The 23738-nt window shown below is 39.2% G+C and overlaps 2 protein-coding genes and 1 long non-coding RNA gene across 3 annotated transcripts; 1 reads left to right on the forward strand and 2 right to left on the reverse strand.

Annotated features, from left to right (window-relative positions):
* Positions 1-1220: 1220 nt before the first annotated feature.
* Positions 1221-17966, forward strand: LOC134799600 (N-acetylneuraminate lyase-like). Its single transcript, XM_063772034.1, has 7 exons — positions 1221-1297; positions 11284-11413; positions 12210-12355; positions 13324-13492; positions 14875-15020; positions 15982-16153; positions 17744-17966. The coding sequence occupies exons 1-7, from the start codon at positions 1295-1297 to the stop codon at positions 17887-17889; spliced, it is 912 nt and encodes a 303-aa protein (XP_063628104.1). The 5' UTR covers positions 1221-1294; the 3' UTR covers positions 17890-17966.
* On the reverse strand, positions 9092-11154 carry LOC134799236 (uncharacterized). Its single transcript, XR_010145371.1, has 3 exons — positions 10620-11154; positions 9582-9798; positions 9092-9206 (listed from the first exon to the last, which is right to left on the reverse strand). It is a non-coding gene; the product is annotated as an uncharacterized LOC134799236 (long non-coding RNA).
* Positions 17967-18530: 564 nt separating the features above from the next.
* On the reverse strand, positions 18531-22828 carry LOC134799237 (N-acetylneuraminate lyase-like). The gene is made up of 7 exons (XM_063771616.1): positions 22757-22828; positions 21937-22066; positions 21395-21540; positions 20693-20861; positions 19826-19959; positions 19404-19575; positions 18531-18713 (listed from the first exon to the last, which is right to left on the reverse strand). Exons 1-7 carry the CDS (start codon positions 22757-22759, stop codon positions 18556-18558), a joined length of 912 nt encoding a protein of 303 aa, XP_063627686.1. The 5' UTR covers positions 22760-22828; the 3' UTR covers positions 18531-18555.
* Between the last annotated feature and the right edge of the window lie 910 nt (positions 22829-23738).

The raw sequence follows: 23738 nt of genomic DNA on the forward strand, positions 1-23738 counted from the left end.
TTCAAATTTGACAGGCGTAGGAATGTAACTCCGGGATCATTCCGGGATGTTGCCGGGAATTACTATAAAAGTAAAGTTAGGATGTACGCTACTGTAGTGAGGAATGTATATTAATAAACTTTTACTCACGACAACACGACGATGTATAGAAGAGAGATTTCCCTTTGTTTGCTATATTTGTTTTTATAATTCGGGGCATAAAATTATTCTTTCAGATTGACTTTCCTTTTCACAATACCTGGCAACATTAGAGAGCACCAAACGTCAAATTTTTTTACGCGCGAATTGTTGAAACTTTAAAAGTTTTATTATTAGTTTTATAATTTAGTTTATTCATATTTGTTAATCCTGATATTTTCATGCAATGAAATATCCATTTATTCTGGTAGTTACGGTAAAACCTAAAGGAGGTTTCATCGTATTTTTCACCACAGCAATAAAACTAATAAGCCGATTTTGATGGACAAGGTGCCAAATCATTTGTATTTAAAAAATATTTTCTCAAACAAGCCATGAAATATTGATAGAGTCAGACCAAGAGAAGTCTGCAACAGTTTTGTTAGCACACGCAGTGCAAGAATTACCTATTTTTATACGTCATAATTTCATAGCAGTTTGACGTTTAAAATAACACTTGCACTGCGTGTGCTATCAATTTTTTATTTTCTTTTCTAACTCTATTATGATCCTTATACAGGTTGGACCAAAATTATTTGTACTTTTGAAACATTGACAAAAATAAAACTGTTCTTCTTAATTCTATTAATTCTTTCTAACAATAATTTGATGCAATTTTTTGTAGATGTAGATTGAAATGCTGATGGATCGAATTACACGATCTCCGCCTTGTCGTTGGCACTCCTAAAATCGACTACCTATGTAAACTTTGGAAGACTCGCTGATAAATGGTGCGGGGGATCGCGGCTACCTCAACGTCAATTTTTTTTTAATTCGGCCTCATAACAGTCATAACTATTCGGTTCACTACGTTCCGCCGTTTATTCTATTCGGCCGGCAACCCCTTACTTCACGGCCTCTTATGTACTACTCGTATTTTTTAAAAGGCATTATCAGAACATAATATATAACTATATTACAATATCGCTTAATTAATGGGCGAGCAAATAATAATTATGTAATAAAGTTTGTTTTTCTCGATAAGAATGAACGCACCGATAAGAGACAAACTGATGTAGGTATGTATTTATGTGTCTGTTGAGTTGAGATTCAGTTGAGTCGGGACAGAGCATTGTCGCGCTTTAGTAACGTCGCCAATATAATTTCAAGAATTAAAATGGTAAGATACCTACATAATTATAATTAACATGTAATATACATTAAGCTATCTTAATGATATTCATTTCATTCATTAAATTACTTTAAACTTGAAGGCTGCGAAGTAACTATATTTTACTGTAAATATTTGGAAAGTAGGTAAACAAGAAACGTAAGTTTGCTCGTGTGAATACGTAGGTAGGAAATAATGATGTAGGTGTTTATGATAAAACGATTGAAATTTAGGTAAAAAGTTAGGTATTATTAATTGAATTTCATTAACTTGGTTCCTTTTATTTGTATCTGAGTGTTTATTTAATTAAGTATATATGTTGTCGCGAGTTCAACTTAAAAAAAAAACCACTCGCTGCGCTCATGATTCTAGAAGTTAGACCAAGATAACTCTGCAACGATGACAGCACAGACTGGGCAAGTGTTATTTATACTTCATAATTTCATAGAAGTTTGACGTTTAAAATAACACTTTCACAGTCTGGGCTATCAAAATCGCTGTAGACTTATCTTGGTCTAACCATACTAAAGAACTTTCACTTGCTTGGGATTCAACACGCGTATCGCAAACTATTTTGCACTCTTTTTGCATTAAATACCCAGCAAGCGGGATTTTGCTATCACCGCTTATCTAAATAATTATCTACATTATGACATACCTACGTACCTACCTACTACTGGGGGCCTACCGCGAAAACCAAAATTCGCAAATTGCGGGGATCTTTCTCTTTTACTCCAATGAAGGCGTAACTAGAGTGACAGAGAAAGATGTCCGCAATTTACGAACTTCGATTTTCGCGTTTCTTTCGTACCATCGCCCACACTGTTAACTGTACATCGGGGGACCTTATGCCTTTTGTAATAAGGTCCACCGATGTACAGTTAGGAGTTTATTGTTTGTACATATAGCTTGGTACACTTTGAAAAGAAATAAAACAAAAGAGCTCGGTGTCCTCTCATAACATGAAGCGTGGAATTGGAGGTCAATAATCTATGTTATTTTATTACTTACCTTTACATAAAATAAAATACTTCGTCACGGCTTCACGGCTAGCTTTCCCATTACTTACTTATATTTATCACGATCCATCGCGTATTCGCCAGTCAGAGTAAACCTACCTACCTACTAGTAAATATAATATAGGTCTACCACCTAATTGAGGCGGTTGGTACTGAGAATTTATTACGACTGGTTGAAGGCAACTTGAAACTTTATTTGTAGCTATAGTGTTAGTAAAATAAAAACTATAAGTATTCAGTTTTAAAACTAATAAAGGGGCCCACTGATTAAGAGTTCGCCGGACGGTATCGGCCTTTCAGTTAGAACAAAATTTTGACAGTTCCGAACAACTGACAGGCCAATACCGTCCGGCGGACTGTTAATCAGTGGGCCCCTTAAGGTAATGCTTCGTTTCACTTCCTTCCTGGGAATAGGTGGGTGGATTTCCAAAAATATAGAAGGTTGCCTGTGTCCAACTGTCCATGCACAAAGCTTCTGCTTTCTATAGGTAAATCCTGATGGAGTGCAGTATTAAAGCCATATAAGGGTAGCAGATGAACCTGCGGGCTTAGCAAGGTTATATCATATTGCGCGTGGAATCTACTGTCGTCTTTTAACGATAGTCGTATTTTTATCGTTTTGCTGAACATGGTTACGGGCTACGATAAGAATACCACGTCGATATCGTATAAAGTTATCCACTATCATTCGTAAGTGACCACGATTGTCTATGCCTAGAGTTTATGAAAAATCCATTTAATGCCTGGCTTTATTAAAATGTCGGACGTGTGTCGGACGATGTTTGAAAACGAATAGTTAGTTTTATTACTACACTTCCAAATTGAAAAATGTTTAAATGAGTGACAGCTTTATACAAATTGACTTACATTATAACATGCACGGATAATCGTGTTTTCTCAACCACAGAATAAATAATAGTACTACCGTACAGAAAGGAAACTTCCTACAAAACCGAAGTTTGACAGCCGTTCAGGGTCGAATCATGCTATCCCTTTCTAATATATGGCACTATCCCTTTCGGCAATTTAGGGTTGTCAAAAATCAAGTGATTATCTTATCTGTGGTCGTGCCCGCAAAAGGAAGTCATGTGGTGCCAACCCTAATAATTGCTCGGAGCAATGCTGAGCCGAGCGGAGCCGAGTTTGGCCGAAGTCAGGAGTTTCGCACCCCTGTCTCAACTGACAATTCACTTGACATTGACAAGCATCGCGTACGCGCATGATTCAGTGAATTTAGTGAAAATACAAACCAAGTCGAAGAAAAATACTGATTTGCTGTGTAAACTAAAGGAAATGCCACCCAAAATGTAAGTTTCTCTAATTTATTTATAGAAAAATTTCGTTTCGTTTGATCATTAACTGGTTTTGTCATGAATATGTTTAATTTCAGTCGATGCTTCGGCGCACAAGAAAATGCTAGCCAAATATATAACTCAGCATCCCCTGTTCGCATACACCTACAGGGAGATTCATGAGCCTCTCGGAACCCAGAGATACAAAATGCAATGGTGCAGCATGTGCACACAAGTTCTAAGATCTAGAAGAAAGGATTGAAGATGTAAGTACACCTTTCTTAAACTAAAATCATGAAAAGTTTCTGGTGCCTTTTAATATTATTGACACTTAATATCTATTTCTTCTCATTCTATCTATTATGTTCTACTAAGTGACAAAAGTTTGTTAAAAACCTGTTCTATCACTACTATAATTGCAGGAAGTTGATTTGGCAACAATGATGGGTTAAGAGTTACACTACAACACTACCTATGCATACATTTATTCACACTGCATAAAAAGTGCATACTTAAGGGTTCTAACAAATATTAAAATCTTTGAAACCCGTAGACCTCACTTTAAAAACTTATATATTTTTTTACTCTGTTTGTATATTCTAGAAGCTGGTTTTGTAGCAAGAATAAAAGTTTATTGAAAAAGAAAAAGACACACTTTATGCCATAAATCTAAGACATAAAGATAAAATATTATTAATAAGTATTTAGTTTTTATGCCCGTTCCGGATGTGAACTCACGCTCACTTAAACTGTAAGTCCTTCCTCTTCATAACCGTTTTATGTATGATTGTTTTGCCGTTCAGGCAACCTATCTATGGAATGCACTCCCTCTACCTGTAAGACAAGCCCCAAGAAAATTTGTTTTTTATCTGCTAAATGTCTCGTCTAGTGTCTATCATCCCATATACATATTAGTACATTTATTTTTATAACATATATGTATGTTTATGTTAGTATGTATATCTAAGATATACCTACTGCATTTGCTTTTTGATTGGTTTTTGCACCAACCTTTAGTGTTTATATGTGACGTCCCACGGGTAAAGGTACCTTATGGCGGTTGGCGCTTACGCTATTAACTATTAACGCCGCTCCAATATTATTGCGGCGCTATGCGACGTAAGCGCCAGCCGCCATAAGGTACCTTATGCCGTGGAACGTCACATATTTGTTTCTATGGTTGACTAGTAGGTGATAGATAATGCCTTTTGGCATTAAGTTCGCCATTTTTACGTAATTCTATATTTTTGTGCAATAAAGTTTATAAATTAAATAAATAAAGTAGCCATACCCACAAGTAACTTACAAATTCCCTGCAAGAGTTAGGCCGGCGCCCCACTGCTGCGCACGCTATGTACACGACCCACGTTCCTATACAAAATTTCGTGGGCTTGCCCACGGTTTGTATTAAAACGTGGGCCGTGGATGTAGCGTGCGCAGCAGTGGGGCGCCGGCCTTATTCAATACAAATAAATTGTATTAGTACCTATTCTACTAAGATTATAAAATAATATAATACCTACTCGTACAATATTCTTACTTATAACATGTAGGTAATATAGGAATACTAGGAACAGTTATGTTAGCACTAAAGCTGGCCATATACATTTGACAGCTAAGTTTGACCCACTTCCCGATTTCCGATTGAGCTGAAATTTTGCATACATAACAATATGTAAATCGGATGACAATTGCAATATTATGATGACATGGAGCTGATCTGATGATGGAGACATGAGGTGGCCATGGGAACACTGATAAAACAACGCAAACTAATTGTGCTTGGTGTTGTTAGAATGGACTCATGGAGTATTAGTTGCCTGTTGAAAGAAAAGTACAGTCAGCGATAAAAGCTTGTACCAAAAATTATATTTTTGCCAAAAACTTATTTATATTGTTAGGGCTTGGGAGTAGAAGCTGGTTTCTTTACTGCTGGCAGCTGGAATATTTTTTTTGTGTTTGGTAAAGTGGTCTATTGTACCTATACCTGACTATGGGAATGATTTTAGCAGCCTATGTATGTGTGTGGGTATGTTTGTGTCGTATATTACCCTAGCATAGAATATCTGAGATACATTTTGATAAATAAGGTGTTCGTTGGTTTGTTTTTATGACGCAAGTGGTACAGAACTACACTTGATACATAATACAACTTTAATAACGGATAAATAATTACTAGAACAAAATTCAATTTATTTTCAATCGATAATTTGGACAACTGTAACAAAAAAATCCCCCTGGCTTAAAAACGAGAGCTTTCTAAAAGTGACATTAATTTCACATAATTTGCCAATGAACCGCTGTAAGTACTAGCCTGCGCCTGACCTCATCTAATATAATTTGTTTCTGTTTCAGTCATAACATATTGGAGGCTTGAAAGTGCACATACCCATAGATTGGACGTTAAGCTCAACGAGACCATGCGATGCATCTCAGGCACTATCCGATCTACAACCGCCACTGGCTGCCGGCATTGAGTCACATTGCCCCTCCTCACATCCGACGACTCAAGGCGTTGAAGAGGGAGGCTGAGAATATCACGAATAACCCCACAATGCCTGTCCACGAGGAATTCTGCCGCCCGACTGCCCGCCGACCCTGTGCTACAGCTGGGAGCCTGAGCAGCTTTAATATTTCGGATAGCGGAATGGTCAGCTTCGGCAGCTCGGAGTTGCTGTATATCTGACCCAACTAAAAAACCAAAAGGGTTTGACCTTCCTCGGAAAATCTGGTGCCGCCTGAGAACCGGACATGGCCGCTGCAATTCAGCCACACAAATGGAGATAGACGGCTTTCCCACTTTGCGAATGCAGAATGCAGACCACTTAGCATATCTTCCAACGCTGCCCACTCCACTCCTCCTCCACTCCTGGGCCTGTTGAGGACCTGAAGACCGTGACACCTGACTTGGTTGCTTGGCTTGGCAACCTCAAGGCTACACTCTGAATGCCCTCATCAGTTTATGATATGAAATGAAATCACTTTATTGGAGCATTCCACGAGCTGTCCCGTACAAACGCATTTTATTTCCTGTGTTGCGACTTTTTTTTTCGCCATTTAAAGCAAGCGATTAATTTTCCGTGCATGTTTGACCATTTGTCATAGAAAAGGAAACTCTTATAAGTACCTGCAAATCTCCAGAAAATCTGCATTTCTACGGGACAAACGGTAGACAATTGCATGGAATGCTCCATTGCCAAAACATGATAAGTTGATGGTAGAAAAAATATTAGGAATACAAACCATATACCTACATATAAATTCTATGTTAAGTATGTACTAAGTTATTTTAGGTTAAGTACTAACTTATTGTCTACTCTATACATAGGTAATTACATTTAGCAAGACATGTTGGCCGTGGGTACCAAGCTCAGCATGTGCTAGACTGGCGTCCAGCGCTGGTTTTCAGTTTGGCCCCTTTTTGTTGGAGGTCTGAGAGGAATGTTGATCTTTTCTGCGCCGTTAAGCATTCTATTTATATTGGAAACGAAACTTATAGATGAGCAGTTATGAAATAGCAATAATACAATAATATGGATATCAAATAAAAGCTAGTGAGAAGACCATTCCAAAAATATATATATGTGTCATACCTATCCACAAATAAAACAACAAACAACCTTTTCAGTTCATTAGTATTATCATTAAGCGTTTTACAACGTAAGTTAGGCCGTCGAATCAGACAGAATGGTAAGGGCCCCCGCTAAGTGGCGAAACTGGGGGGGGGGGGGGGGGGGGGTTGGAGGGGGCACGTGCCCCGGGCGCCGTCCAAGGGGGGGCGCCAAAATGGGCTAAAGACTACCTCTCCGCCTTGCCAAAGGCAGCAGGGAAACTTTTGTCAGTCGTATTTACCACCACTGTGAAGTGTGAAATGCGGATGGTAATCTGGCCCACAGCGCAAAAGAGAAAGACTCTTTTTGCATCGAACTCGACCTTGAAAGACGACGGTAGCGCCCTACCGCCCACCATCCCGTAGTGTGAATACTCTATGCCAGAAACTTCTATCAAGCAGAGGGATATTCGGCGGGAGTTGCTATGCTTTCGTTTTATAAGGCGAGCGGGCCAAGTGCTTCAGAGTTGTGTCCAGTGTTAGCGCGTCTTACGTTAGGGGTCTCCTGTCGAAGTTACCATCTTATGGACTGTCCAATAGACTACCTATTATGCAAGTGGATCGCTAGCCCTTGCCAGGGAGGTTTTGGGATTATACTGAGTAACTTTTGCTACGGGACCAACCTCGAAATCGCGAAAAAAATAGTTTACCCTCCCATAGAAATTGGACCAGCCAAAATGTATGAAACAGCCAAATTTTTGTTCGCGACTTAGGGGTTGGTCCCATTTCGTTTCGGAGGGGGGGGGGGGGGGGGGGGAGGCGCAAATTTGGTGCCTGCCCCGGGCGCCATATGACGTTCCTGGTACAAAAGCTGTTCATACTTCATAGTAATCCAGCGATAAAGCTGCTGGCATGATGGGCACTTTCACACCGGGTACGGCAGCCAATGATTTGTTTGTACACCTACATTTAATGTGTAAATAAACTTTGTTTAATTTTTTGGCAATAGTTGTTTTATTTACCCATTTATAATATTCTCTCTAGCACAGAGCCGAAATTGTTAACTTATCTATAGAGTTTAGTAAACAAAAAAGACTTGACAACACCACAAGTGACGAGAATTGTCATTCTTGTATCTACCTAAATGGAATTTAACATAGTTTTTAATATTCAACATTAGTTATTGGCGTATTGAGTCTGACCGCAGTTATAGTCACTAAAGTAGACTTATTAGCATAATAGAGCATTTAGGAATATTCTTATTTGACCTTTTCACCGCCAGACTCACTAGACGCGTCGTTAAGACGCGTCTTTTCATACAAACGTAGTCCACATTTTTCTCTCTGGATAATAACAATAACATTAAATATTTTGATACAATTTGTTGTATATCATATCAACATCAACTACAGCCATGCCCCTACGTTTGTTCTTTTTTTTTTAATTTTTAGTTATTATAAGAGTTAGAAGCATTTAAAAATTTGTATGTAATCTGTCTTCCGCTCCTAATTTTTACAATAATCAAAAATTCGAACGTAGGGGCATAGCTATATGGTTAATATACATTAAATTATGTAAAAATATTTTCCATAATGTCAATATCCAGAGAGGAAAATGAGGACTACGTTTGTATGGAGAAGCGGAAGCGGCCATCTCCCTTTCCTCTTAAGTAAGAACGTGCCTAAAATGTTTTTATTACCTATGCTTTCATTGTACTATACTGCATATGAGTCGGATTTTACATTTAGAAGCTATAATATCACAAATTTTGTACGCATAAGGCTAAAATGAAAAATAAGAATAAGTGACACCTACATTGAAGCATGCCCGGGAATGGTGTTCTGTGTGAAGATTATCCGTCTTGAATGTTTACTAGTCTCTACTTGTATAGAAATATAGGTAAATTAGGTAGGTATTTGTGTGATAGTAAAACATAGTAATAGGCGAAATATGTATTTATTAAGCTTATTAAGAGCCGGTTTTGTGCATGCTTGCATGCTTAGGAAGTTTTTTAGGAGCGTCTTCTCTAATTTTTCCCTTGATCCACGAGAAGTTTTCTGGAAGAAAAAGAAGGAAATAAGTAAAAGTAGGTTCATGTGGCAGCGATGGAGTAAGTATTTTCACATGAGTGCAGTCTAGTTCACTCAAGATATATACTAAACAATCGCCAGGAATAATATCCATTAAACAAGGCAGCACATTAGAACTAGGTGCCTTAGTTAAACCTAATAAGTATTGCATTCCCAGATTATATATCCCAGAGATAACTACTTATCATACATAACTATCAAACAATGGGTAGGTACATATCTCAATGCATAATACAGCCGCACTCATACTTATTCAAAAAAGGAAAAGTTACTAAGACAGTCCTTGTGGAAAGTCACAGTTTTTTATGTCTAATACTTAATTCAGTGCTCAAAAGAACTTACCTTCTGTTTACAGCATCTACAAACTGCTCGAGGTTCAGGCTTACAGTAGTGTGGCCAATCCAGTCAGTAGTGCTCCAATGGACAAGCCATGATCTTGACTAGTCCCACGTTGGTAGTTAATTGCCATCAGCTAGCAGGTGTAACTGTTACACACCAGCAGCTGCTGCTGCTGCTGCTGGTGTAGGTGTGCTGCTGGTGTGGTGTATACTGTTAGAACCTAAAACAAATAAGTACCTAATTACAGTACCGGCCAATAATATATCACCTCCATGCTTTTACGGTATAACTTTTTTTTATATTTGTGAGTGACTTCCACAGCTTTAGGTAGTTTAGTAGTATTCCTTGTCCAGTGATGAGAAAAATTGGTCTATGTAATGATTTTTTCATAGAGGTTTTTTGTTTTAATGTATGGTCAACTTCATTATTTTTAAAGAGCTTTTTTAGTAATATGCTGAGTCTCTTATTGTAGTTCACAGTATTTCAGTATTCATAATATCTTATACCTTTAAACGAGCAATTCTTGTATATTTATTTATTTATATGTATATACTCGTATATTTCGGGGATATCGGAAACGGCTCCAACGATTTCGATGAAATTTGCTATATGGGGGTTTTCGGGGGCGAAAAATCAATCTAGCTAGGTCTCATCTCTGGAAAAACATGCATATTTATATAAAATGACTAGTAAAATATGAAATCTACAAACTAACCTACTACAAGTTCATACAAAAACACACAAAGGTGATATGTTATTGACCGGTACTGTAAATCTAATTTTGTCAAGTAGATTTTCCCCCTGGAGGTTAGGATATGAATGTTGAAGTAAATAGTAGCTTAAGTAACCTCTGTTAGTAGGTTAGTAGCATAAGTAAGACAGTACATATAATAATGAGGCCGGTACCTAGTATTGAAGAGTTTAGTAGCATTGTCATTAAGACGTCTGTTTTACATAGAATCAATGATTTCAAATATAATAGGGTCTATGCATAGAATACATATTAACTTTATAAGAAACACTGCAATTTTATAGCTTTACCTTTGAGATGTTTTGGTAGGTAACCCATCACCGTTTTGAAGCTCGGCGTTAAATTCGGCACATAAGTAAATGCACTGCACACTCCTTACGCACTCTGTAAATATGCCGAAACTCTTCGTCCGTCATATTAAATGGGCTGCAAGTGTTTCTTAAAGCTGTTTACGATATTTTTCTTCAACAGCAGCCGCGAGTAGGAATAATAAAATTTGACTTCCCTGCGAAGAAAATATTGACAATATTATATACAGCGGAACATTGTAACTAATAACTCTCAATATAATCATAGAAAAACTGATATTTACCTGTAATTTATACCTTAAAATATGATTATTCACTACTTTTGCTTTCACGACAAGGCTTATCGTCATCTAAGAAGCACGTAGTTAAAATTAACTAAGTTGAACTGTCAAAATGGGACAATCTGTCAAATTATCCACATCTTATCCAACGACCATGTTATGCAAATTGTCTTCTATCATCTACCGCTGTCAAATGTGGATAACTCCATATATCGTCTGCAACCATAGTATGGATGATAAAACCGACGATAACGGCCGTTTTATCCACACCTATTGCGTGATAACTACCTTGTCGTACAACCTTGCTAAGCCCGCTGATGGATAAACAAAAGAGTTCACATTTATAACATAAGTATTATTCTCAGGTTGTGTTCAACGCTCGTGGGCTCATGCCGCCTGTCTTTACTCCTCTGAATGATGATCTCACCGTCAACTATGTCGCGATACCACCCTATGCGCAGTTTCTTCAGAAGTCTGGCATCAAGTCGGTGCTAGGTAGGTACAGTGCACAGTAGTAGTTCATATGGTGGACTTATACAACCTTTCATTCATTATCAACGATGATCTTATTCAGACTACGCGCAGTTACATCAAAAGTCTGGCCGTGCTGAGTCAGGTCAGTATACCTACAGATGAAGTATGTTCTTCCTCCTGCGGTCTTATGCCACCTGTCTTCAGTATCTGATCTCAACGTCAGCTTATACCGCGATACCGACATTACCAACTTAAGTACAGTTTCTTCACAAGTGTAGCATCAAGTCAGAACAGTTCCTACTCGTCTTAAAAGTCGCAGGAGTTTCATGCGGAGCACCAGCCCCTGCAGGGTGAGCCGCCTGATGTTCGCCGCTTGCTGTGGCAGACCCGGTGCTCTCCACCGGACGTGTACGTGGAGGCTCTGGAGCATCTACCTCCTGGCCACAAAGAACCTTGGCCAATTTGGAAGTCCTTAAACAGGCTCAGGTCCCAAGTTGTTCGCTGTAGGCAAAACATGGCCAAATGGGGATTGCTCCTTAACCTCTCGACTCAGTGTACCTGCGACACAGCAACGCAAACCATGGCACATCTACTGGAGTGCCTACTGGGCATCCATCGTATAAAAAAGGAGCCTCGTCACGAAAAGAAGAAGAACAGTTTATATCTAGGTATCTACACAATAGTAGCGTGTTCATTACACGCGGTTTTATGCAGTGCCGACTGTTCATTTTAACCATCGCACAGCAGGGGGGAGATACTTGACACAAATGACCCAAACCGTGCAATATTGTCGAACCAAGGGTTTCTACTGTTCCAGTCGGCGGCACAACCGGCGAGCACCAGTCCCTAAGTGTAGCCGACAGGAAGAAAGTGATAGACACGTGGGTGGCCGTTGCCAAAACCACCGGTCTGCACATTCAAGTGCAAGTCGGCGGTGCACCAATGGCAGATGTTTTGGATTTGGTAAGTAGCAAAAGCACCTTGCACTTAGGTACACACTTCGAATACAGTCAGCAAAATCAAAAGTCTCATTCTCTGACAATACCTTAAAAAAGAGATATGACTCTAAGTATATTGAACAATTCAATTGTTGAACGTACTTTTGATCGTGAACTGTTGAGATAGGTATACGGAAAATCTCTCTATTTGGAAGTAGGTATTCGAGGGTGGTAGATTGGTGCGTTGTTTCATACGTTCTTGATGCTGACTTTACGAGTGTACAACGGAAAACTTTCCACTTAGAAACATGATGTATAATGTTTGTTATGTACCTAATGTTGTATAATCACTATAAAAATAATTGATCATGTTATCGCTGAATACGTAACCATTTATCTCGTATACCTACTTTCAGCAGGAGAGATAATGTGACTGTTTGCTTCTTTAAATATGCGAATTTGCTTGAATATAAGTATACTTAATTTATAAAATCCACTTTACATATTGTTCTACTTAGAAAATACCGCCTGAATGATCCTGGAATTTCCTGCACATTACTAACTTCACTTGCTTCAGTTTAACTCTTTTACTCAAATGCAATATAAAAAATCCTAAAAGATTAGGTTAATACGTTTTGAAGCTAACATGGTGGTCCGAGAGCATTTTAGGGTAGGTATTTAGGGCAAGGTGAAAATTTGTCTCACACTTCTCCTATCCCTCCCTACCCTAACTCAGTACCTACTTCAGACCTGGCTTGAGCGAAGTATTAGACAAATTTTCAGCTTGCCTGAAATACCTAGGTACCCTAAAAGGTCCACCAGCTTTTCTACTATGGTCATTTACCTTATAAATACTTACGGGGAATTACTATGTTTATTTGTTTTGGGAGATTTTCCGATATTTCAGCACAGTTGCACATACTATATTCACAGAGTAAACGATTATAACGAATGTATACTGAAATGTATTCTAAATAAAAGGTTTAATTTCAGGCTAGATACTGCCAGTCAGTCGGCGCCGATTCCCTGCTGACTCTTCCGGAGCTCTACTTCAAACCGAAGACTGTGGATGACTTGGTCTCCTACGTGGAACTGGTCGCCCAGGCGGCTCCGAAACTGCCTGTGCTGTACTATCACATTCCCTTCATGAGCAAAGTCGAGGGTAAGTGGGTATTAGAGAAATGTACTGATAAGAACACTTTAGCCATGGACGAATAAAACAAGAAGACCCACAACGACTATAAAAAACCGGTCAAGTGCGAGTCGGACTCGCCCACCGAGGGTTCCGTACTTTTTTAGCATTTGTTGTTATAGCGGCAACAGAAATTCATCATCTGTGAAAATTTCAACTGTATCACGGTTCATGATATACAGCCTGGTGACAGACAGACGGACGGACAGCGGAGTCTTAGTAATAGGGTCCCGATTTTACCCTTTGGGTAGGTACGGAACTCTAAAAATCGCGGTGCTCCAAAGCTCCAATATACAGCTTAAATATTGCCAGATGGCGTCAATAACGCAGCAGCGGTGGCAGCATGGTTTCATTTTTAGGGTTCCGTACCCAAAGGGTAAAACCGGGACCCTATTACTAAGACTTCGCTGTCCGTCCGTCCGTCCGTCCGTCCGTCCGTCCGTCCGTCCGTCCGTCCGTCCGTCTGTCACCAGGCTGTATCTCACGAACCGTGATAGCTAGACAGTTGAAAATTGCCGCTATAACAACAAATACTAAAAACAGAATAAAATAAAGATTTAAATGGGGCTCCCATACAACAAACGTGATTTTTGACCAAAGTTAAGCAACGTCGGGAGTGGTCAGTATTTGGATGGGTGACCGTTTTTTTTTTGCTTTTTTTTTGTTTTTTTTTTGCATTATGGTACGGAACCCTTCGTGCGCGAGTCCGACTCGCACTTGCCCGGTTTTTAACGCCTGTCACTATACGTGTCACTTTTGCACTTACATATTTGTTTAGAACGTGACAGGCAGGGTTTGGGTCCAGCAGCGCCATCTCTTAACCGGAAATTGATTTATTTTGTAGTAGGTAGATCAGTTCCAGTCATGTAGTTCGATGCTTAGAATTCAGCCAAAATAACTCAACTTCCATCAATAAATAGCGCTGAATCACCTGATATTCCACCGAGTCTTGTTCGTTTACTAAGTAATGAGGAACTTGGCTTTTGTATAGACACTGTCAGTTTTCAGTCAGTTAAGGACTCCTAGAATAAGACCAAACTAAGTTGGCTGCGATTTTGATAGCCCGGACTGTGCAAGTGTTATTTTAATCGTCAAACTTCTATGAAATTATGAAGTGTAAAAAATCGCTGCCAACTTAGCTTGGTCAGGCGTGGCTCACTCCGCGATTTCGTCGCTTTGCTACAGGTAGCTAAAAGTTCATCCGTTCCACACCAATTTTGGTGGCTAGCACCTAGCGGCCATATCTGTCCTGATCGTAACAGACGCGTTTTGTTAGAGAGTGAGTCTTCTGTACCTATGTAGTACTATTATTTATTCTGTGGCTTGGTCTAACTTTAGTTTTTTTTTTGCAGTAAACATGCCAGCATTCGTAGTGAAAGCCACAGCCCGTATCCCCAACTTCAAGGGCATCAAGTTCACCTCTAATGACTTGAGCGAGGGCGCGCAAGTGTTAAGGACTCTTGCGGACGGCCAAGAGATGTTCCTAGGAGCGGATACTGTAAGTTTCCTCAACTTCTATTGGCAATATGATTGTAACGAATTGTGTGTTTATATGCCCCGTGCATGAACTATAGGGGGCAGGATAGGAGCCGTCAGATTTTTGGCGCGAGGCGTAAATGTGTCGTTTATGCTTCCGATGTAGCCCACCTACTATGCACAAGGAAATATACCGACGAGAACGGTAGATGGTAGCACTTGCTTTTATTTGGCATTGTACATGTGCACATATGTTTCCGATTCAAGTCACAAGATAGCAGACCGTCCAACGCGCACGGTCCCTATAGTTGAAAGTGCTGAATTGGAGATATTTTAGAAGTTTATACCATAAGGACAGTTGCAATGCGCCAGGGCAGAGGCAAAACAATAAAAAACCGGCCAAGTGCGAGTCGGACTGGCGCACGAAGGGTTCCGTACCTTTACGCAAAAAAAAACGTTTGTTGTATAGGTGACCCACTTAAATATTTATTTTATTCTGTGTTGTAATAGCGGCAACTGAAATACATCATCTGTGAAAATTTCAACTGTTTAGCTATCACGGCTCATGAGATACAGCCTGGTACCTAATAGACAGACAGACGGACAGTGGTCTTAGTAATAGGGTCCCGTTTTTACCCTTTGGCTACGGAACCCTAAAACGAGAAAGCGGGATGACCTGGACGTATTTTGTATTAGCGACTGGTGAGAACAATACACTAACCTCCTTATTCATAAAACTTTACGGGACTGATTTAGTTAAATTATGTTTTATCCCTTTCTGTTTTCCCTTTCATTTGTGATGCATAAGTCAAAATGACAGATAAGGACAAACGATTATTAGCTAATTGAGGTTTGTTTGTAGTGCTATGAATAAGGGGATAATAAGCCGCGACAAGTGGCGTTAGAGAAGGGATGCTTTTACCCCCCATAGGGAAAACATGTTAATGCAATCTGTTCCTTAGAACTTCCTTTTTCATTTCCAGCTACTGGCCCCAGCAGCGTTGCTCGGCATCAAGTCAGGCATCGGTACCACCTTCAACATCTTCCCGAAACTGGCTCAAGATATCTTGGATGCTGTGGCAGCCAATGATGTTGCCAAAGCGAGAGCACTGCAGGAAACTCTCAGTCTTGCTGTAGAGGCACATACTGGAGAAGGTCAGTGATATCTTCCAGCTCCTGGTCCTTCCGCACGTTCGACGTCTAGCCTCTCTGTCGCACTTGTAAATTCGTACGTAAGTAAGACAGGGAGGCAACACGTCGAAGATATCTTGGATGCTGTGGAAGCCAATGACGTGGCCAAAGCGAGAGCACTGCAGGAAACTCTCAGTCTTGCTGTAGCGGCACATACTGGAGAAGGTCAGTGATATCTTCCAGCTCCTGATCCTTCCGCACGTTCGACGTCTTGCCTCTCTGTCGCACTTGTAAATTCGTACGTAAGTGTGACAGGGAGGCAACACGTTGAAGATATTGGATAGCAGTACTGGTATTCCTCCTTTTCAAAAACCATGTGTGTCAGAGGAGTGCTCCTTACACTGCTTTGGAGGAGGATGTTTAAGGGCCTGGATGCCTAGCCAAGGTGACAACGAAACGCTTTGTGTCTCTCTCTATCACTCTTCCATAGTAGTGCGACATTGACACTTGCTTTTCGTTCGCTACGGAGCGTTAGCGAGTGGCATGTTGGCTACGCACCCTGGCCTGGTGTTGTATGATTATATGTGACATTTCCAACCAAAAGGTACCACATTGTCGGTTGTCGATAAGGTTGATTTCAAATTGAAGCTATAATTACAGTGAAACCTGGATAAGTGGGATCTCAAGGGACGAGCAAATTTGTCTCACTTAAAGAGGTATTCCACTTACACAGGGTCTCAGTTAGCCAGGTATAAATAAATTTCTGTCTCATTTATAGTGTTCCATTAATAGAGGTGAGAAAAGAGGTTAATTTCAGTTATAGAGGGGGTAAATAAGGTATTTTGTCATCATTATGTATGAGTTGTAATCATCAACAATAAATAAAGGTAGATAAAATAATCCTTGTCCTTAAATAGTTTTTTAAGTCTGTTTAAATTTTAATTCGAATTAACTTTGAATGACTCTCCTTCTACAAACAACATCCATATGTTGTTAAATTAAATTTAAAACGGACTTCATTGCGTCTTAGAACTTTAATAAATGAAAATTATATTTTGGTTAGCGGTCGATAGTGTTAACTACTTACTCAAACTAACTATAAATAAATCTTGAAGTCGTTTAGACACAATTAACCGAATGCGGAATTTTTAGTTAGACCAAAGTCCAAGATCTTCAATAAAGTCCAAGTTAGAGAGGTCATAGATTGACGTTATCTCAGATACAGAGGTTAATTCCTATAACATTCTAGAAAAACAATGAAGCAAATGTAATCTTTCAAATATAGTCTCAGTAAAAGAGGTAAAATACCCTCTCTGTCTCAGTAATAGAGGTTAATTTGACTATAAAATCGAAACAACTAATCTCAGTTATAGAGGTAATTTAGTGCCAAAGTGCCGGGACCACACCATGAGTCCCAGCTATAGAGGTTTCCCACTTATCCAGGTCCCACTTAACCAAGTTTCACTGTATATGGTATGGAGATAGCGCCATTTATTGACAATAAGTAACCTTTTCGTCGAGAATGGCACATATCATAATTTGAGGTTTATTTGATTTAAGTTGCAAAAACGCCTTACCGAAATAGACAGCAGATTAAATTATATTTTTGTTTAGGTGAATGGGTGCCAATAATGAAAGCCGGTATGGAAATCGTAACTGGCATCAAAGTGGGCCCGCCGTCGCTGCCCCAACGGCCCATTTCTGCTGAGGCGAGGAAACGGATCGAGGGCAAACTCAGGAGCCTTAAACTAGTCAAGTAGAATTAAGATTGTTGGAGACGAACAAAATAAATACATATACAAATCGTGAAAACGCAATCAATATATAAATTTAAACTTTTCATTGTTTAATTTTTCACCTTTTCTATCTATCTAACTGCCACGAGTAGCTGGCATCATAATGCTGGCATTTAATAATAATTAGTCTAGTTAAATCAAAGCATACTTACAAATTTATGAATGACGAATAAAGTTTTGAAATGATTATTAATTTATACTCAGATGACGCTATACGGGTGACCGGAAGGCTGGAGCTTATCTCGCCCAACGCATCTTAGGCGTTGCCGTTCAGCGCGGCAACGCCGCGCCGCCAGTCTTCTGGACACCCGATCGGACGGCACAGACCTAGGGCCAAGTTCCTATTTGTAGGCTTTTACTTTTTTAGGTAGTTTTAGTTTAATTTGTTTAGTTCGTAGTTAAATATTTTTTAAGTGCTAATTTGTTTTTAGGTGTAATTTTATGTCAATAAATACGTTTATATATAAATTATCAATAAGTTAAATAAATATTACTTCGGTAAATTTGTAAACAATCTATATTTATACATTTTAAATGTTTCGGAACAAATAAACATTTAGGGGAATCAATTCCATCCCATTGAAGGGTAAAATATATAATCGAAACTGGATGGTGTCAAACTTTTAATGCTTACGCATCTTCCATTCGGCCAAAATTCAGTGTCCTGAGGTTCTCCAAAAGCTGACTCTCCTTCTGGTCATCGATGCTGGCTAGCGGTCGACGAGGTGGCCCCACCTGGATTCCAGTTATCATCGGCATTGCGGCTTTCATGGTCGGAAGGAACTCACCTGAAAATGGCAAAAATAAGTTATTTGGTCAAAATACGAGTCTCACGAGTTTTTCACATATTCTTGGTATGAAATTCCTTTACATTGTTTTCCTTTTTCTGTTGAAAGTAGTATATAACTTTCCTAAAAATTAATTGACCTAGCGTTAGCGAAATTCTCCAGTTCTGCTTGGGCAAAAATGCTTTCGTTTGTCCGGATAATGTTCTCCTCTAAAGGTCGCAATTCTCAACCGATTTTCGATTCGCGTGTAATTTTGTGAGCAGGTTCGATGGTTCATTTTTTACCGATTCAGTTTTTGGAAATTTGTCAAATGGCTGAGTCATACATTTATTCAATTTAAGCTATGCTCACGAGGCCTGCAGCTCACGGAGCCACTAGTTTTTAAAAGTGATTAAAACTAGTAAACCACGAATGCATCATACATACTTATTGTGGAAGACACAATTCTTCAGGATAATCATAATCTAAGCTCTAAAATATGTTAACTTCTTTCTCTATTCTCGCATTTGTCTGTTTTTATTTTTGTGTAACTTTTCTTTCCTTTTCGTCTCGGTCGATGGGGATGCGACCGCCCGCGACACCGACCTTTTCATTTGTAAAAACAGTCGCTGGTCATAGTGGACAGTGGTCACTATGACGGCTAAACTAATCTATAACTCTTGTAAAGAAAATAATGAGCAAAGCCTTTACCTTGAGACGATATAGCAGTGACCAGATTGTTCAGTTTCTCCTGGAGAGCCCTGGCTTTGACCACTTCGCCACCTTTTACCGCGTCGATCACACCTCTTACTAGTCTGGGAAACATGTTGGTCACCGTTGCGATGCTGGAATCGTGGCCGAGCAAAACTGGTGGAGCCACAAGCTGTGGAAAAAAAATGTAGGAGAAATTTTACCAATAAACAGTGACCAATTAGTGTGAAGTGAAATAATTAACAGGTTAAGCTGTAGAAAAGTTTAATATTAAGCCTAACTGTTTTTTTGAACTTCGTTCATTTCAAGGGTGCATTCCTGAACTTAAATTAAGTAAATTTGTCAAGTTATTCCAATTAACTCCATTACGAAAATTCATCATTTATTTTTATCGATATTTCTAAGGTTAAAGTTAAACTTACATGATTTCCATTGAATATTCTTTGGTCTTCTCCGAGTTGGTCAGAAACTTGTAACGCCACTCCCAAATCTGCCTTCATTCCTTTGAAGTTTGGGATCCTTGACGAAGCCAGTTTAAAGAATTCTGGCATGTTTACTGTGAAAGGAAAGATTTATCAATGTTTTGAATATTTTACAGAAAATTATGAACATTAAGTGTCTTGTTAGGTTAACATTTTATTTTTCTTAGGAAACAGTTCAATTTCAGAGCAACCTATACAACTGTTTTAATCGAACTCCTTGTAAGCTTGTAAGGTCGAAAACGCGCGTGTCTAACCATAGCCAAGCGATCCGAATGCTTGTTTGCTACCGTCGTGGTATATCGATAATCCACCGATATTTTGCCGTATAGGTATGTTACAAGACTGCGAACAATTATTTTTTGTCATGATTGTGTTCGCTTTTAACTTAGACCAGGCGGCTTAGCACGGTCGCGTTTTTATCCCTTGTCACCATGCCTGTCACGTTCTAACAAGTATGTAAGTGCGAAAGGGACGCGCATAGTGATAGTCGATAAAAATGGAACCGTGCTGAGCCCGCAGGTATAGTGGCGAAGCTAGGCGTGGGGGAAGTGGGCCGTCGCCCACGGCCTCGCGCGAGGCCGTTTCAGGAACAGTGAAAGAAAAGGGCCTCGCAGATGTGATTTCGCCCACGGCTAGACTAGTTCACGCTACGCCACTGCCAGTGGCCTATTTTATAAAGCTACAAGTTACAATTTACAAGCGGAAGTCTCTTTCTAACCCTAGGTGTTAGAACAAGACTTCCGCTTGTAAATTATTATAACTTGTAGCTTTATAAAATAGGTCACAGGTATTATGCTTCCGTCTTACCGTCGACTCCGCTCATCATTGGGAAGTGGTAGAAGAGCAGGGGCAGCGAGGGAGCAGCGCTCGACACCGCATGCAGGTAGTCCACCAGGTGATCCACGGTCTTCGGCTTGTAGTATATCTCTGGGAGCGTCATAATAGCGTCAGCTTCCAACTGCTCGGTGTATTGTGCCTATAGACGTACAGGAAAACGTTTAGTTTTATACGTTTAACGAGCGACCCGCACCGGCTGCGCACGGGTTATCAAATTGTATACCTAAACCTTCCTCAAGAATCACTTTATTGATAGGTGAAAACCGCATGAAAATTCGTTCAGTAGTTTTTGAGTTTATCGCGAACAAACACACAAACATACAGACGCGGCGGGGGACTTTTTTTTATAAGGTGTAGTGATTATCCATATCCATGACTGAGCTCAACAATTTAAATATGACACTACAAAATTTGGTTTGTCCCATTCTAAGAGTTCGTTCGTAAGAATGTCTCTAGTGAAATGCCTCTTACACAGTAGGTTACTTATTTAGCAGGAATGAAGCTAACTATTATAATTATTAAAGGAATACATCGAAAGAAAAGGAAGCGAATACAAAAGTTTAATGTCATGAGATTTTTAGGTTTTCTTCTTCAAGTAGAAATCTATAGTGATCAATGTTGAAGTGGACGTATTTCGGCTAGTGTAAAGTAATGTGAACAGTTGTCATTTACCATCTTGATGACGTCAGGCATGGGCACGCCGCCGACTTGCATGATAATCTTCATACCCTCGTCTGGTCTGGCTTTCACCCAGGCCCCGAGAAGAGCGCGACGCTCCTCCAAGCTCAGCGTGATAGATTCGCCGGTGGTGCCGCCCACTAGTGAGGTAAGGTCAGGTCAGGCAATGTGATTATGGTTGATAGTACAGTCACTTGCAATAATATTATGTTAGTCTTCGAAGGCCGCAAAAATATGTTACACGCTCTTATGGCTCTACAAATAAGATCGTGTCAGATATTTTTGCGCCCTTATCTGTGTAATTATTGCAGGTGACTGTACGAAAGCTCAGTGCTCAAGAAAACTGCAAGTACACGTTAACTTACATTGGAAGGAATACGTATACATACATATAACTTACATAGCATTATTTAGATTGGACAATGAACGAATAACATCGGTTTTCTTTTGGTTTCAAATGACCTACCCAGTTTAATTGATTCGACCATATAATTATGACAATCTGTAGATACATATAAATAATAAATATTTCATACCGAGTATTCCTTGCACGCCGTTCTCATGTAAGTAATTGAAGTATTCCGGTATGACTGAGAAGTTGATGCATCCCGCATCATCGATCGGCGTGAAGACGGGCGCTATGACTCCCTTGATGTCGAAGAAAACCTGCACATGTGACAATTAGATAAGTATACAGATGTAGTGCATAATTATTTTTCATCGTAGGTACTTTCTTGGAAACTTTCGTATTTGTCATGCTATTTCAGTAAACCTCAGTACTTTTTGTACCGAGACTGACTGAAATAGAAAGACATCACGTTTCCGATGGAAAATACGATGGAAATAATGATGCACTAAAACTGTACCAACTTAACTTAAATCAAAGTAACTGAACAGCGAACTGTTTGTTTTCAGCGACTCACTTTGAGGGTAAATTACGAGTCACACAGGTAAGTACAGGCGAAACGAAAGCTTGTGTCTTGCACTGCATGGGTGCTCAAAACAAATGTTTGAAGTGTAGGTACAGCAAAGAGTATAGTAAGTATATTGGTATAGTCACCACACGGGAATGTTATGACATTTAGGGTTGTTGCTAAATTGGAAATTATATAGCGTAAGTATTGAACAACCAATTTAACTAGGACCCTAAACGTGCAACAATCGCGGAGCGTGATGGTACCTACCTAGTTGAAATATTACAAGTTTGATTCGTACGATTCATTCGTTACAAACAAATGGTACAAATCAGTTTTATATAAGATGCCGTAAAATGTTCAGTAATTACTTTGTGAAGTTCTCTAGACGTTATTTATTTTCATGTTATAAAATCACCATAGAAGAGATCAAATATCTTACCATTTTACTAAAATATGCAAAGTATTACAACAATTTTGGCACAACTGATCGGACACAATGCCAAGAGAAAACTGGTGAAAATGATATATTGAACCCGCAATATATTTATAAATGTGTCGGTTTAAACTTGATACGTTAAGCTAGGGTTGTCAATCACTTTGTAATGATAATGATCAATAGGTTCATTAAAAGTACCTGGTAATAAAGAAATTGAATAGGTCAATCAGGTTTTATGCAAGAATATTCACGCCTTCGGTTCGGGAGATTATACGTATTTTATTGCCATTTTCTAATTTCTTAATTAATTTTACTTTAGGTAATGGTCTGTTATATATATATATATTTGTTATATCTAAATTTAAAGATAATGGGTAATAATAATAATTACGTTAATTTCTAGTTGATGTCAGCCCTGCGGTATGCTTTAAATGGATTTCTCTAATGATCGGTAGTGTAGTGCATTTATTTAAAATATCCAGTAAAGACTAGTTTACTAATAGGTACCTAATCATTTCGATAATTATTACAAAACATTGTACAAAAATGTTGTATAGTGCGTAGCATTCATAGGTGTTAAACTAAAGCCTATTCATTTGGGGTGTCTCTAAAGTGTGGTCAGAAATAGGTATTTTTACGGTTACGACCTAATACTAACTAAAACCTCCGACAAAATTAAATTCCATCTATTTAGGTTGAACCTATAGATCTAAGGCCCATCGTAGAGGTGTATCGCAAATCCTTTACCGAACACCGCACACAAATCGGTTTATTCGTTTGGAAGCTATGCTGCCACAGACAGATACATAGATATCGTGACTACTTTGAAAAATCTCGTATCTCACCCTGATACTTAAAGTTGAAAGGCAGTTAACTCTGTATGCATCCCATACTTCGAGCAACACCGGCTTCCGACACATCGGAAGGGAGGGGCCCAAGCGATATCTCACCGTACAAATCTTTCTGCCATTTTTCGCGGGGGGAA

This window comes from Cydia splendana, chromosome 18, assembly GCF_910591565.1.
Source record: "Cydia splendana chromosome 18, ilCydSple1.2, whole genome shotgun sequence".
Lineage (NCBI taxonomy): Eukaryota > Metazoa > Arthropoda > Insecta > Lepidoptera > Tortricidae > Cydia > Cydia splendana.

What these genes read in the sequence shown, in the direction of transcription:
- LOC134799237 (XM_063771616.1), bottom strand. An exon ending in TGCCTGACGTCATCAAGATG is followed by an intron (nt 20,862 to 21,394) that starts GTAAATGACAAC and finishes GTACGTCTATAG; the next exon opens with GCACAATACACCGAGCAGTT. An exon ending in CACTGCTATATCGTCTCAAG is followed by an intron (nt 18,714 to 19,403) that starts GTAAAGGCTTTG and finishes TGCCATTTTCAG; the next exon opens with GTGAGTTCCTTCCGACCATG.
- LOC134799600 (XM_063772034.1), top strand. An exon ending in TGGCATCAAGTCGGTGCTAG is followed by an intron (nt 11,414 to 12,209) that starts GTAGGTACAGTG and finishes CTACTGTTCCAG; the next exon opens with TCGGCGGCACAACCGGCGAG. An exon ending in AGAGGCACATACTGGAGAAG is followed by an intron (nt 16,154 to 17,743) that starts GTCAGTGATATC and finishes ATTTTTGTTTAG; the next exon opens with GTGAATGGGTGCCAATAATG.